General features: G+C 48.6%; 5 protein-coding genes and 1 pseudogene across 5 annotated transcripts; 1 reads left to right on the forward strand and 5 right to left on the reverse strand.

Moving 5' to 3' along the window:
- LOC120017941 overlaps positions 1-14,590 on the forward strand; it is a 75,689-nt pseudogene that overhangs the window by 43,269 nt on the left and 17,830 nt on the right.
- Positions 497-883, reverse strand: LOC120017992 (histone H2A). Its single transcript, XM_038960949.1, has one exon. The coding sequence runs from the start codon at positions 881-883 to the stop codon at positions 497-499; it is 387 nt and encodes a 128-aa protein (XP_038816877.1).
- Positions 1,536-2,216, reverse strand: LOC120017951 (histone H1-like). The gene has a single exon (XM_038960915.1). The coding sequence runs from the start codon at positions 2,157-2,159 to the stop codon at positions 1,536-1,538; it is 624 nt and encodes a 207-aa protein (XP_038816843.1). The 5' UTR covers positions 2,160-2,216.
- Positions 3,467-3,864, reverse strand: LOC120018051 (histone H2B). The gene has a single exon (XM_038961015.1). It carries the CDS (start codon positions 3,861-3,863, stop codon positions 3,489-3,491), a length of 375 nt encoding a protein of 124 aa, XP_038816943.1. The 5' UTR covers position 3,864; the 3' UTR covers positions 3,467-3,488.
- Positions 4,548-4,869, reverse strand: LOC120018058 (histone H4). Its single transcript, XM_038961024.1, has one exon. The coding sequence runs from the start codon at positions 4,857-4,859 to the stop codon at positions 4,548-4,550; it is 312 nt and encodes a 103-aa protein (XP_038816952.1). The 5' UTR covers positions 4,860-4,869.
- On the reverse strand, positions 12,616-13,002 carry LOC120018022 (histone H2A). Its single transcript, XM_038960980.1, has one exon. The coding sequence runs from the start codon at positions 13,000-13,002 to the stop codon at positions 12,616-12,618; it is 387 nt and encodes a 128-aa protein (XP_038816908.1).

Genomic DNA, 14,590 nt, shown 5'->3' on the forward strand with positions numbered 1-14,590 from the left:
TTCCTGGGTGCTTTACCACCGGTGGATTTGCGAGCGGTTTGCTTGGTTCTGGCCATGGCGCTAGCTAGATTCCTTCTTTCACAGTCGGAGTATAGCCTCCAAATGCCTATGTGAAGTTTATAAAGCCGGCAGCGGCGTCTGCTGATTGGACACCATCTACGCACCACTCTGATTGGCCCGTTGCGGAGGCCTCCTCCGGCGCCCATTGGACGGGAGGCTGGGCCTCTCCCTGCCGCCCCAAAATGCAACCCCCACCCTCGCGCGCTTGGCTCTTTTGTTAGGGCCGACACTTTACGCGCGTTAATATAATAGTCACCGTGCAAACTTAGTCGCCTAGTAGGTGTTATTGTTCATTCAACGCCTCATGTGGGCACTTGATACGGTGCCGTGTATGTGGCATATAAAAGGACACTTTGCGCTTTTGCTGAGCTAGGTGGTTGGCTCTTAAAAGAGCCTTTGGGGGTTGAGTAGTCAAGTGGCAGCCGCAGTAGCGATTTTACTTGGCTTTGACGGCCTTCTCAGTCTTCTTGGGGAGCAGCACTGCCTGGATGTTGGGTAGCACACCACCCTGAGCGATGGTCACGCCGCCAAGCAGTTTGTTCAGCTCCTCGTCGTTACGGACAGCCAGCTGCAGGTGACGGGGGATGATACGGGTCTTCTTGTTGTCACGGGCAGCGTTGCCGGCCAACTCCAGGATCTCAGCAGTCAGGTACTCGAGCACTGCGGCCAGGTACACTGGTGCGCCAGCGCCCACACGCTCGGCGTAGTTGCCTTTGCGCAGCAGCCTGTGCACACGGCCCACGGGGAACTGGAGTCCGGCACGGGATGAACGTGTCTTTGCCTTCGCCCTGGCCTTGCCTCCGGTTTTGCCTCTTCCGCTCATATTGCTAGCTTTTAGGATGTCACAGAAAGTCTGAATGAGCCGCTGGCCACCTCGAGAGCCATATTTATACCTCGCCACAAGAGGCACCGATTGGCCACCGGGCCGGTGTGGCCTTATCCAATTGGAGTGAGGGACAGACAGACAGTCAGCCCTAAGCCCGCCCTCACCCACCCGCAGGCAGCTGAGTGAGAAGGGCTAGGCTACTCTGTTTCCCTCCGAATTTGTGACAAATCAAATCAGTCAAATCATCCAAATGGGAAACACTTACGCTATAGTATTAACATGGGTCGGATGATGATTAACACATCACAGCAGCCTGCCTCCTCTCCAATTTGAATTATTAATGGCAATTCTAAAACTTCACAACATTGGCTGGTGCTGCACTCTTGAGTGACAATTGTACGCCATTTTGCCACTCGATTATTATTATTGTTATTATATACCTCTCCCTATCTCTCTCTCCGGGCAGCACACACCCAGAGTGGGAAAATGTGGTGCGTAAAAGTAGCCTGGTGTGCTTGTCATTTCGTTTCTTTTGCACGACAGCTACAACATGGAATGACATGCGCTTTTATGGAAAGAGGTGGGTGGCTCTTAAAAGAGCCTTTTGTGGTAACAACATGTGTCGAGTCGAACACCGTTTGGAATAGGTTTACTTCTTCTTGGGGGCTGCCTTCCTGGCCTTGGCTGCCTTGGGCTTGGCGGCTTTGGGCTTCGCTGCCTTGGTAGCCTTTTTGGGGCTCTTGGCCGCCTTCTTGGCCGCCGCGGCGGGCTTCTTCACTTTCTTTGGGCTCTTGGCGACCTTTTTGGGTGTAGCGGGCTTCTTGGCCTTCTTGGGGGACTTCTTTGCGGCGACGGCCTTCTTGGCTGCTACCTTCTTGGGCTTCTTCGCCGCGGCGGGCTTCTTGGCGGCCACCTTCTTTGCTTTGGGGGCTGCGGCTTTCTTGGCGGGCTTCTTTGCCTCGACGGCTTTCTTGTTGAGCTTGAAGGAGCCGGAGGCACCTGTGCCCTTGGTCTGGACCAGGGTGCCCTTGGTGACGAGGCTCTTGACGGCGATCTTGACGCGGGAGTTGTTCTTCTCCACATCGTAGCCACCTGCAGCCAGACTCTTCTTGAGCGCGGCCAGGGACACGCCGCTCCTCTCCTTGGAGGCGGACACCGCCTTGACGATGAGCTCGCCTACGCTGGGTCCCGCTTTCTTGGCCTTGGCCGCTGCCTTCTTCTTGGGTGCCTTGGCCGGCGCGGCGGCGGCGGGTGCTGGTGCGACTTCTGCCATGGTCCGGTAAACACACACACTTACTGAACACTACGGTAGTCTGTGAGGAGGAGTACTTTGCTGTAGACGCTGCTCTGCGCTATTGAAGCTCCACACCGTGCAGGGGGCTGGCCTTAAACGCGACATGAGAACCATGTAGACTCAAGCCACCCAGCTCGACTTCTCCCGGCTGGCCAAATGCTCTTTCACTTGTGTTTTCTGGTCGCCAATATCGGTCCAAAAGTCACCGACGGAGCCGTGTTTTTGGCCCAAAAGCGAACGGCCCAGCGAGCAGACTTGTCTCCGTTCAGAATAAAGTCATGTGGGCTGCAGAAGCCCCGTGCATTTTGTTGCGACTCGCTCAAAACCTCACCGTTCGACTGTCGGCTGGAGCTGCGCGCACTGCTTTTCCTGTGCTATTTGTCTCCTAAATGGCCTAAAAGTGCATCCGATTGCGAGCACCATTGATTGTGTAATGAGCCGAGATGTCTGGCAAGGGAATCAGATGGTTTGGCGTCCCCTGATGTGGTCCTTGGTGTTTTAAAGGAGAGCTCTTTTGAGGACCTTAAAACACATGCACTTGTGAGGCCTGGCCGAGACTAGTGTTGTACTCCAACTTTCAACTTGTATTCGTCATGTGTCCAGGACGCACACGATATACACTGCTTACTTGCCCTGTGTGTGTGTGATGTTGTATTAGTGCTTTTGTTGGATTTGGAGCCTCCTATTTGGACACAGTGTGTGTTTCCTGTGTCTTTTTTTTGTTTTGCCGATAGGTAGGCAGATAGGTAGTCTCTCTCTTTCTCTCTCTCTCTGTCTGTCTACTAATCAATGTATCAATGCTTGACTCCGCAGCGTGACTCGACTGGTGCCGGTCTTTGTGTCTGTGGGTCTTGGTGTCTGGCCGGCGCTATGGAGGCTGGCGCCCCATGTGGGCCTGATATAGGGCTAGAGAGTAGAGTGTCTCTCTCTCTCTCTCTCTCTCTCTGTAGCTAGTGCATGCATGCGAGTGAGTGGAACAAGGGCTGTATAGATCAATATTTGTAGTGTCCCCCCCCCCCCCACTCTAGTCCTTGGAGCACTAGTGGAATCCCACTCCCTTTGTCTACTGGCATGTGCACAATCATCATCTTTTCATTCTAGTTCCACTTATCAAAAATATTTTCTTGCATAGACTTATTCCACAATAACAACTTTTTTTTACCTCTAACCGGTTAAGCATGTTTTGCAGACAAATAAAAAACACAGCCTAGCTACACATTCATTTGTGATGGATTTGCCTTTTTCACTGACTGGGTGGGTGGCTCTTAAAAGAGCCTTTGGGTTAGTACAGCACTCCAAATGGGCTGTTTACTTGGAGCTGGTGTATTTGGTCACGGCCTTGGTGCCCTCGGACACCGCGTGCTTGGCCAGCTCTCCGGGGAGCAGCAGGCGCACCGCGGTCTGGATCTCCCTGGAGGTGATGGTGGAACGCTTGTTGTAGTGGGCCAGGCGAGAGGACTCTCCGGCGATACGCTCGAAGATGTCGTTCACGAACGAGTTCATGATTCCCATGGCCTTGGAGGAGATGCCGGTGTCGGGGTGGACCTGCTTCAGCACTTTGTACACGTAAATTGCGTAGCTCTCCTTCCTCGACTTTCGGCGCTTCTTGCCGCCTTTCCCTGCGGTCTTGGTGACGGCTTTCTTGGAGCCCTTCTTGGGCGCGGACTTTGCTGGCTCGGGCATGATGCTGATGCTTCGAATGAGGGGCTGGACTGCGCTTTCCCCTCTTATGAAGAGGAAGCTAAGCAAATTCAGCGGCCGTGGACACACCCCTGCTTTCTCATAGGCGCCCCTGCTTTCATTTGCCCAGTGGAGCCGAGCGCGCATAATAGCCTTCCACTCAGAGGCTGCCTTGCCTAAACAAAGACCTGTGCGCCCTACCTCCCCCAATTCCATAGCCTATGCTTTTTTACTGGTGGGGAAAATGTGTGTTTCAAAAGGGAGGGGGGGGGGAGTAAATGCATATCCTACAACCTTTGCACCCCCTTTTTGGACTTAGTAGAGCTTTCCCAGCCACTGTCGGCTTTAGGTTCTGAATCTGTCCATCTGCCCCTGAACAGGCAGTTAACCCACTGTTCCTATGCCGTCATTTAAAATAAGATTATGTTCTTAACTGACTTCCCTAGTTAAATAAAGGTCAAATAAATTAAAGGTTGGGTGCCGTCGAAATACGACTGTTTCTACACTGTCACAATTGCGCCAAGCCGGCACTGAACATAAGAGTCCTGTCATCAACACTCCCTGTCCACTCGAGTGGCTCATGGTTTCCTATAACTATGGAATTGGGCCTTTTGAAGCGGATGTGGGTGGCTCTTAAAAGAGCCTTTGGGTTCAAGTCGGGATGTAGACGTTCAGAAGACAGTGTGTTTAACCGCCGAAACCGTACAGGGTGCGTCCCTGGCGTTTCAGAGCGTAGACCACGTCCATGGCGGTTACGGTCTTCCTCTTGGCGTGCTCGGTGTAGGTGACGGCGTCACGGATCACGTTCTCCAGGAACACCTTCAGGACACCGCGGGTCTCCTCGTAGATCAGGCCGGAGATACGCTTCACGCCGCCACGGCGAGCCAGACGGCGGATAGCGGGCTTGGTGATTCCCTGGATGTTATCGCGGAGAACCTTGCGATGACGCTTGGCGCCTCCCTTTCCGAGTCCCTTGCCGCCTTTGCCTCTTCCAGACATGATGTGTTCGCTAGTGGAGTTCAAGTGAATAAGTGACGTCCGCGGTACGTGGTGTGCTGTTATTATCTGCAGTTGGTGGACCTGATTGAAGCCAGTGGCACAGAAAGCGCGCGCTTTTGCCTGGCCTCTGTTGCAAAGGGATCGGCGCTCGTTCTAGGGAACGAGGGAGGAGCGATAGGGGTTCTGCCAAGAAGAAATGAAAGCAAGTCAAACTGGGTAATCGACTAGTACTCTATGTTCCACAGTAGTTGAATCAGCTGTGCCTCTCCAGGGCTACAACAAAAATGCCTACTCTACCCATGGAGTAGGAAAGCACTGATTTAGTAGGATTCAACCCACTGCAGTTTCTCCCCCCCCCAATAGAGACAGGCCTAAAGAAGTCGAATAGAGGTCCCAGTTAGAAAGGACAAACGAAGGTGACTCTTCCACACACGTAATAACAAGTACTAACACACCAAACCTTCATGCCATAATTGAGACACCGTCAAATCCAAACGGGGAACGTATAGACCACGGGGAAACAAATGCACATGGAATGCCATAAAGCCAAAGGGGCTCATAGTGTCACCTCATCGGTCATTTTGCTATTGAAGGCCATGTAATATAACATCAATCTTCTTTTTTCTTCCCTACACAGGATCCGGCCTGACGGTCAGGGAGCCAAGAGGACCCGAGGTGCCGATGGGAAGGGTGGTGATACCTCTGTAAGGTGAAACGGCAGTGAAACATTCCTCAGACACCCACCCAAAACACACACACACACACACACACACACACACACAATGAAGGGATAGTTTTCCTATTCATACAGAGGTGTGCAAATATTGTATTGTACTTGTGTTCACAAACCAATAACAAAGCGTGTTCTTATGGAATGAGTGGATCAGTTATAGGCCAGATAGCACTATGGCCGCCAGATGGCCTCAGATGTAGCGTCAAATGAACGCCGCAAAAGGAGGGCCCGTCTCAACAGGTCATTTCAAAAGGACACGTACTGGCAATTGATCAATCGGTGCCGTTTATTCACATCTCAAATGTCAATAGCTTTCATCTTACTACTTATTGTTGCCGTAATTGTCTCTTACTTGTACTTACTGGCTGCCGGGCCTCGGTTTAGTACATCGAGGAACAGAGGTTGCCTTTTAGGAGAAGGACTGACAAGCTTTCAAATAGGTGGGATACAGCTAGTGTCACAAAGTCACTTTGTCATAGCAGGTTAGGAGAAACAGGGTCAGTTATTTTTTATTTTTTTTTAACCTTTATTTAACCAGGAAGGCCTCGTAGATATTAAAATCTTTTTTTTCAAGAGCGTCCTGGCCAAGTTAGGCAGCACCGAGTCATTACAAAAATTACAGACAGACAACATGAAAAACTACAAGTCATCTAGTAAAAACCATTGAATTCACAAGAGTATAACAAAATCAAAAACAGCAGGTCAGGGAATCAGCCTCAAAATCCTTCATCGGTGATTGAAAAACACCAATCGGGACAAGTTCTTCCAGTTTCAAATGATTTTGTAAGCTGTTCCGAGACGATGGCGCAGAGTACATAAAAGACCTTATACCAAATTCGGTTCAGACATTTGGAACAGTTAGCAGGATAAAGTCCAGCCAACGAAGAGAGTGCCCAACACATTTCTGAACAATACAAAGGTAGTAAAGCCAAAATGACTTTGTCAATAAAAGTATAACAGAAGGCCAGCCAACCCTGGTATACAAAGTGCAGTGGGGCGTAAGGGTTTTTGCAGTTTAAAATACATGTCAAAGTGCCATGGTAAAGACTGTCAATTGATCTCAAACACTGAGCGGAAGCATTCGTATATCAAATATCCCCATAGTCTAGTAAAGGCATAAATGTAGCTTAGAAGAAGGGTTAGGCTTACCCTAAATGTCACTTCCCGTCGTACTTGTACTCCGTGTACGCACGACCGACTTACAAGTCATCGCACAGAGAGCACACGCACTGTCTGGAAGACCGCACCGGACTGAATTGGAATCCCTCAAACGGCACACTAACTGCATTCCGCTTTATGATGTCACAGTCAGGCCCTCGGAACACTGGTCCTCAACATTCTCAAACACCTTGGATACCGAAGCCAAACATTCTCCATTCACTCACATTCACAATTCAACCAGGGAGAAGGCTGCCAGGAATTGGATGCTGAAAAAAGCTCACCTACAGAGCAACATCATAGGACTGGGAGTGAACCGTACTCTGTCCGCGGACATGCTCGGGCCCTTGTGTTCAACAGCAGGTTAGACTGTCCCTTGTTCCCTTCAACTGCTTGCATTTCCCTATTATCAACAGTGCAGATACTTCACATGTAGAGTACAACTACAAATAACACAGGGCCTGTTACCACACCCTATAGGCTAGGAGTTTCACTTGGACCGCAGTGACATCGGTAGTAAGTCAGGGGAGTAAGTGTGTAGTAAGTGTGAGGGGAACGGCACCTCCGTACCTTCAGGCTCTGATCAGGCCCTACACCCAAACAAGGGCACTGCGTTCATCCACCTCTGGCCTGCTCGCCTCCCTACCTCTGAGGAAGTACAGTTCCCGCTCAGCCCAGTCAAAACTGTTCGCTGCTCTGGCACCCCAATGGTGGAACAAACTCCCTCACGACGCCAGGTCAGCGGAGTCAATCACCACCTTCCGGAGACACCTGAAACCCCACCTCTTTAAGGAATACCTAGGATAGGATAAAGTAATCCTCCTAACCCCACCCCTCCCCCTTAAAAGAGTTAGATGCACTATTGTAAAGTGGTTGTTCCACTGGATTTCATAAGGTGAATGCACCAATTTGTAAGTCGCTCTGGATAAGAGCGTCTGCTAAATGACTTAAATGTAAATGTAAATGTAAGTCGGCCGCAGCGTAACTGACGGGGACATCAAGGGGAAATGGAAGGGGGACACACACTGAGGAAAACTCCTACCGACATACAATCTATTGTAATTACCCATTCGATCCAAATCTATTTGCCACATACACATGTTTAGCTCGTGTTATTGCGGGTGTACGGAAATGCTTGTGTTACTAGCTCCAACAGCACAGTCACGTCAAACAAGTAAGATCTAACCATGTCCCAGGATTCCACACAATACACCCAAATCTAAGAAAAGGGATGGAATGACAATACATCAACATCTGGACGAGCAATGTCACACCGGCATAGACTAACATACCTAACGATAGAATACTGTATATCCGTATGACACGAGCTCCGCATGATGCAAGTGACTGGTGTTCCATTGATCAAGTGCCCAGTGATTTGTAACACAAACACACACCTCACCACGTTGCAAGACAGGAAGTGAAGACATGATTCAGGCGAGATGCAATGTTGACACCCTATGCTTCATTTAGGAGCTCAAAGGAATAGGTCAACACATATAGATAGGGAGGCATTGACCAGAAGTCATGTTGCCAACACTGCCTTTCAATTCATTCAGTCTGCTCATCATTCAAGCCACATAGAGAAGGATCTTTGCACCACCTGCTGGATCAGAAGTGCTACTGACAATGGCACACAGAAAGAGCATTTATCCCTCAACCTGATGTAATTTGCACAAGTATGTGGTCCAAATAACCACTAACTACAACAGATCATCAAATAGGCAGAGGTTCTAAAAGTTTCAAACACATGTTCATGTAGAGTACCTCCAAATATAGATTGGAAGATATTAAATAGAACATGTTCTCCTAGGTCACGTGAGCATTGCATTGTGGAAAACAATGACTTTAGAAGAGCGTGTCTTGAAATGTGAAGCGTGTATTTGGAGATCAATCACAGAATAGGTTAGGTGAAAAAGTAACCGTACGTCACTATGACTTCATTTGACTGCTCTTAAATCATATTCACTTGCACATTTTCTGCTGCTTTGTCTCCTGCAGATTTGGAACACAACGTCATGTGGATGTATGTTTCTCAACTGTCAAAGGAGGGTAAGTTACATAGTACCGCTTTATTAAAAAACAGATTGCTACTTTTCTCTCTAGCCTAGTGCACTCTTTATCTGTAGGCAGCTGCAAAAAAAAGGTCCACGTGCCATTATATCATATAGCCTATAGGTCAACTTTTTCTCCAGGACTACGTCTTACACCAATGCACCCCGACAAAGGTTTTGTTGCAGTGACCAGGGAAAGAACGTGGCCGGAATCAACTGGATGATTCTGTGACCAATTACAGGAGGGGGTCTGTTGGATGAGGGGTGTACTGAACTGTGCCTATAGCATGTCACACATCCCTCCAACGGGAAATTGGCCTTGGCAAATGGCCAGAGGCGCTGTCCTTTCCAGCACCACGGAGCTCCGCTATTACCTGTGTGGTGAGTGAAGATGCAGCAGAGGCGCGCTGTCTGTCCATTCAAACGTGTTGAATACAGCAACGCATGCGCAGAGATTTCCTGTTTGCTTTCTGATTTTGCCCAAAGGTTCGCCTCCACTTTTAGCCTGTGCCATTCGTCTGACTATAGTACATTATCCCTTTGCATTCAACGGGTTATGTCGTTTTACCACCTCTTTTGATCTACGTTATTTGTATTCGCCGGGTGCTTTATAGGCCCATCACTTTAGCTGTGTGAATTCTGCATTTAACTGGCAGCCTGTATTTAGGGCCTTTACTGGGTCTTATCATTTGGTGAAGCTGTCAAGGGGTTTCGATTCCTGAGCAAATCTTCTTTCGCCTAGGTGATTTAGCTACACTGTAAAAAAAGGATGTGGCAGCCTAGTAGATAGTGGCAGCCCAACAAACACAAAAACCAACTAACAAATACAGTCATTCAAGTACGGTCTACATCGGTGCACTCAAAAGAACACACGAAGACTAAATCTCACTTCAGAAGTCGACTTCTAATCTATGCATATGATCATCGAATATTATGCACTTCTGAGGCATTTACTTCCTTATCAAGTCTATGCAGCAATGCAGCGCTGGTGATTGCAATTCTGTAATTGGTCAATTAATAATAGGACTAATCATTGCAGCTGCTTGTGTCCTGTTTCGTAACAGCTGTTTTGCAAGCCCTTGATGATTACATCTTTTCATTCCTGCTGTCCCGATAGCTTTTCTCTCAATTAACAAAGGAGGAACAATGGGTACGTAATAGGATTAGTCAGAGATATCATTTTTTGCCTCAATACCTTGGTCAGTCGCATGAGTTATGGGGTGCACATGTTTTCGATTTTTTTGAAATGGGGATTTTCACTAAGTCATTGACACACTCTAGCATGTTACATTCCAACAGCTATTGGATTCGAAAAAGTACCACTTGGGGACCCGAGGACCGAGTTTGGGAAACGCTGGCCTGAAGATCAAATACCACTACGATGTGCTCACAAGTTGGCAGTAGCCGCGTTTAACCACTAGATGGCCTCCGTGCTCCACGGTAAAGTTTTCCCCTCTGCACGAGTCTCAGCAGCACTGCAATATGGGACTTTCAAAGTCTGCTGGCATGCTATGTTGTTCTTAGCTACGTAGTGACCATTTTTGCGACTCTTTGCCCTATGACATTACTATCACTCATTACTGCAGGTGTATTTTCCCCTCCTTTGTAAAAACCTTTCACTCTTCTACTCTAGGCATACATACATACATGTGGTCACATCACTCTCTCTTTAGCAGATCATATCGCAGCTACAATTACGCAAAGGCAAACGTGCAATACGTCGCTTTTCTTTCGATGTCACCTTTATTTAACTAGTCACGTCAGTTAAGAACCAACTCTTATTTGCAATCACGGCCGGTTGTGATACAGCCTGGAATCGAACCACGGTCTGTAGTGACTCGAGAGCAGGGAACGCGACGTGTTAGTCAACAACATACATGGTGGGAAATGGAACAAGTGGGCCTTTTTGACGGAAATATGGAGGTCTTTGGGGGATTTTGGAGATCAGGTCATCGTTTATGCGCATGTCTTGAAATGTGAAGCGTGTATTTGTAGATGAATCACAGAATAGGTTAGGTGAAAAAGTAACTGTACGTCACATTTGACTGCTCTTAAATCATATTCACTTGCACATTTTCTGCTGCTTTGTCTCCTGCAGATATGGAACACAACGTTATGTGAATGTATGTTTCTCAAGTGTCAAATGAGGGAAAAAACGTGGCCGATTCTGTCACCAATGTTGGATGAGGGCTGTACTGAACTGTGCCTATAGCATGTCACAAATCACTCCAACGGGAAATAGGCCTTGGCAAATGTCCTTTTCAGCACCACGGAGCTCCGCTATTACCTGTCTCGTGAGTGCTGGATACAGCAACGCATGCGCAGAGATGTCCTGTCTGCTTCCTGATTTGGCCAAAGGTTCGCCTCCACTTTTTGCTTGTGCCATGCGTCTGACTATAGTAGATTATCCCTTTGGATTGATGCCTTTGCATTCAACGGGTAATGTCGTTTTCCCACCTCTTTTGACCTGCGTTCTTTTGTATTCGCCGGGTGCTTTATAGGCCTATCACTTTAGCTGTGTGATTTCGGCATTTAACTGTATTTAGGGCCTTTACTGGGTCTTCTTATCATTTGTTTCGATTCCGGAGCAAATCTTCTTGCGCGTAGGTGATTTTGCTACACTGTAAAAAAAAAAAAAAGGATGTGTCAGGCCAACAACCACAAAAACCAACTAACAAATAGACTCATTCAAGTATGCTCTACATCGGTGCACTCAACATTGACATACATTCGAAACAAAGCACACATGAAGACTACATCTCACTTCAGAAGTCGACTTCTAATCTATGCACTTCTGAGCCATTTACTTCCTTATGAAGTCTATGCAGCACTGGTGATTGCAATTATGGAATTGGTCAACTAATAATAGGACTAATCATTGCAGCTGCTTGTGTCCTGTTTCGTAACAGCTGTTTTGCAAGCCCTTGATGATTACATCTTTTCATTCCTGCTGTCCCGATAGCTTTTCTCTCAAGGGATCACTGATGTAGTCTAAAGGAGGAACAATGGGTATGTAATAGGATTAGTCAGAGATATCATTGTTGGGTCAATACCTTAGTCAGTCGCATGGATTATGGGGTGCACATGTTTTTGTGTTTATTTTCAACGGTCACATGGCACAGAAATGATAGAATGGGGTTTTTCACTAAGTCATTGACACACTCTAGCATGTTACATTCCAACAGCTATTGGATTCGAAAAAGTACCACTTGGGGACCCGAGGACCGAGTTTGGGAAACGCTGGCCTGAAGATCAAATACCACTACGATGTTGGCACTTGCCGCGTTTAACCACTAGATGGCCTCCGTGCTCCACGGTAAAGTTTTCCCCTCTGCACGAGTCTCTCAGTAGCACTGCAATACGGGACTTATATCAAAGTCTGGTGGCATGCTAATGTTTTTCGTAGCTACGTAGTGACCAATTTTGCCACTCTTTGCCCGCCGGCAGCGGCGTCTGCTGATTGGACACCATCTACGCACCACTCTGATTGGCCCGTTGCGGAGGCCTCCTCCGGCGCCCATTGGACGGGAGGCTGGGCCTCTCCCTGCCGCCCCAAAATGCAACCCCCACCCTCGCGCGCTTGGCTCTTTTGTTAGGGCCGACACTTTACGCGCGTTAATATAATAGTCACCGTGCAAACTTAGTCGCCTAGTAGGTGTTATTGTTCATTCAACGCCTCATGTGGGCACTTGATACGGTGCCGTGTATGTGGCATATAAAAGGACACTTTGCGCTTTTGCTGAGCTAGGTGGTTGGCTCTTAAAAGAGCCTTTGGGGGTTAAGTAGTCAAGTGGCAGCCGCAGTAGCGAGTTTACTTGGCTTTGACGGCCTTCTCAGTCTTCTTGGGGAGCAGCACTGCCTGGATGTTGGGTAGCACACCACCCTGAGCGATGGTCACGCCGCCAAGCAGTTTGTTCAGCTCCTCGTCGTTACGGACGGCCAGCTGCAGGTGACGGGGGATGATACGGGTCTTCTTGTTGTCACGGGCAGCGTTGCCGGCCAACTCCAGGATCTCAGCAGTCAGGTACTCGAGCACTGCGGCCAGGTACACTGGTGCGCCAGCGCCCACACGCTCGGCGTAGTTGCCTTTGCGCAGCAGCCTGTGCACACGGCCCACGGGGAACTGGAGTCCGGCACGGGATGAACGTGTCTTTGCCTTCGCCCTGGCCTTGCCTCCGGTTTTGCCTCTTCCGCTCATATTGCTAGCTTTTAGGATGTCACAGAAAGTCTGAATGAGCCGCTAGCCACCTCGAGAGCCTTATTTATACCTCGCCACAAGAGGCACCGATTGGCCACCGGGCCGGTGTGGCCTTATCCAATTGGAGTGAGGGACACACAGACAGTCAGCCCTAAGCCCGCCCTCACCCACCCACCCGCAGGCAGCTGAGTGAGAAGGGCTAGGCTACTCTGTTTCCCTCCGAATTTGTGACAAATCAAATCGATAGTTACCGGAGTGTAACTCCAGTTCTATGAGTGGAGCGGAGCCCCATAGGGGAGCTCTGCTCCTAGTGGTTTACCCCGCTGCCTAGGCAGCGAATAGCCTGAGAAAAAAAATGATGCACGCACCTGCAGCCAATAGGAGTACAGGTGTCCCTATATAAGGGGACGCTTCCCCTCAATCAGCCTCCCGAAAAATTATCTTCAGCGAGATTGGGGGTCGGCAGGGCCTTAAGCCCTATGGGGCTCCGCTCCACTCATAGAACTGGAGTTACACTCCGGTAACTATCGTTCTACATCGTGGAGCTCCGCCCCATAGGGGAGCTCTGCTCCTAGTGGTTTAAGGCGGAGCGAAACGCTCCCAAAATGTACTCCCTGCCGAGCCAAAAAACTTCCCACTTAAGAAAAGGTCAGCTCAGCAATGGCTGCGACCAAATCCCACTGTACTGCAATTTATAGTGAACCACACTAAATTACCATGTACTGTGTCTTTGATCTAATCCGCTCACTCAGTCTAAAGGCAAAGCCAATGACTAGTGAGCAGATCATAGAATATGAGTCATACTAACTGCACCACAGATAGATGAACTCAACTCTATTGATATACAGATTGGTCTAATAGTACTGTAATACCCATTACAGAACTATATCCCTAATCCCTCTGCCCAACACAGTCATAGACTGGTGGGCAAGATTTAACACATGACTCAACTGTGCCATTCGGCCAGGAGTCATGTCCTGCAGTCCTTCTAATAAAGGAGAAAATACGGACCTGATGGAAACCCTGTCCATTAATCCAGTGTTTTCCCGCCTTAATTCTAGCCTTCACCTCAGCAAAACTGAGTACAGGCTGAACCAGTTTAGAAGACATGCTCACTGCTTCCTCAGTGTAACCCGCCACACTCAATGCATAGGCAGAGCCAATGATTCGTGGGCAGACGATAGAATTTAGGCCAACTATTCTGCCTCAGCAGATAGATGATGCCTCAATATTCTCTCAACTTTAGTGACCGGTCTAATAGTCAGGTAACACTAGGTTACAGTACTATTTCCCAGCACAATGACACACTGGTGGCAGTCTAGACATTCCCTGTTGTATTGACAGTGTCAAACAAAGGTCATGTTACACGTGTATGTCTCTCTCTCTTCTGTCAAAAAAGGAGCGGACCTAATGGGAACACATCTCATTATTCCTGCAACCTTTCTTAACTCAAGTTCTGCCCTCAACTACGCTGAGTACAGAACGAGCTAGAGAGTTAGACGACACGTCCAACAGGTAGAATCGGATAAAAGGAGACGGTGACGACCACGACGCCGCTGCACAAATATCCTCTACCCCGGTTCCTCTG

This window comes from Salvelinus namaycush, chromosome 2 (genome assembly GCF_016432855.1).
Source record: "Salvelinus namaycush isolate Seneca chromosome 2, SaNama_1.0, whole genome shotgun sequence".
NCBI classification, from domain to species: domain Eukaryota; kingdom Metazoa; phylum Chordata; class Actinopteri; order Salmoniformes; family Salmonidae; genus Salvelinus; species Salvelinus namaycush.

Bases quoted from the DNA above. Each gene is read 5' to 3' on its own strand.
- LOC120017992 (XM_038960949.1), bottom strand. From the start codon at position 883: ATGAGCGGAAGAGGCAAAACCGGAGGCAAGGCCAGGGCGAAGGCAAAG.
- LOC120017951 (XM_038960915.1), bottom strand. From the start codon at position 2,159: ATGGCAGAAGTCGCACCAGCACCCGCCGCCGCCGCGCCGGCCAAGGCA.
- LOC120018051 (XM_038961015.1), bottom strand. From the start codon at position 3,863: ATGCCCGAGCCAGCAAAGTCCGCGCCCAAGAAGGGCTCCAAGAAAGCC.
- LOC120018058 (XM_038961024.1), bottom strand. From the start codon at position 4,859: ATGTCTGGAAGAGGCAAAGGCGGCAAGGGACTCGGAAAGGGAGGCGCC.
- LOC120018022 (XM_038960980.1), bottom strand. From the start codon at position 13,002: ATGAGCGGAAGAGGCAAAACCGGAGGCAAGGCCAGGGCGAAGGCAAAG.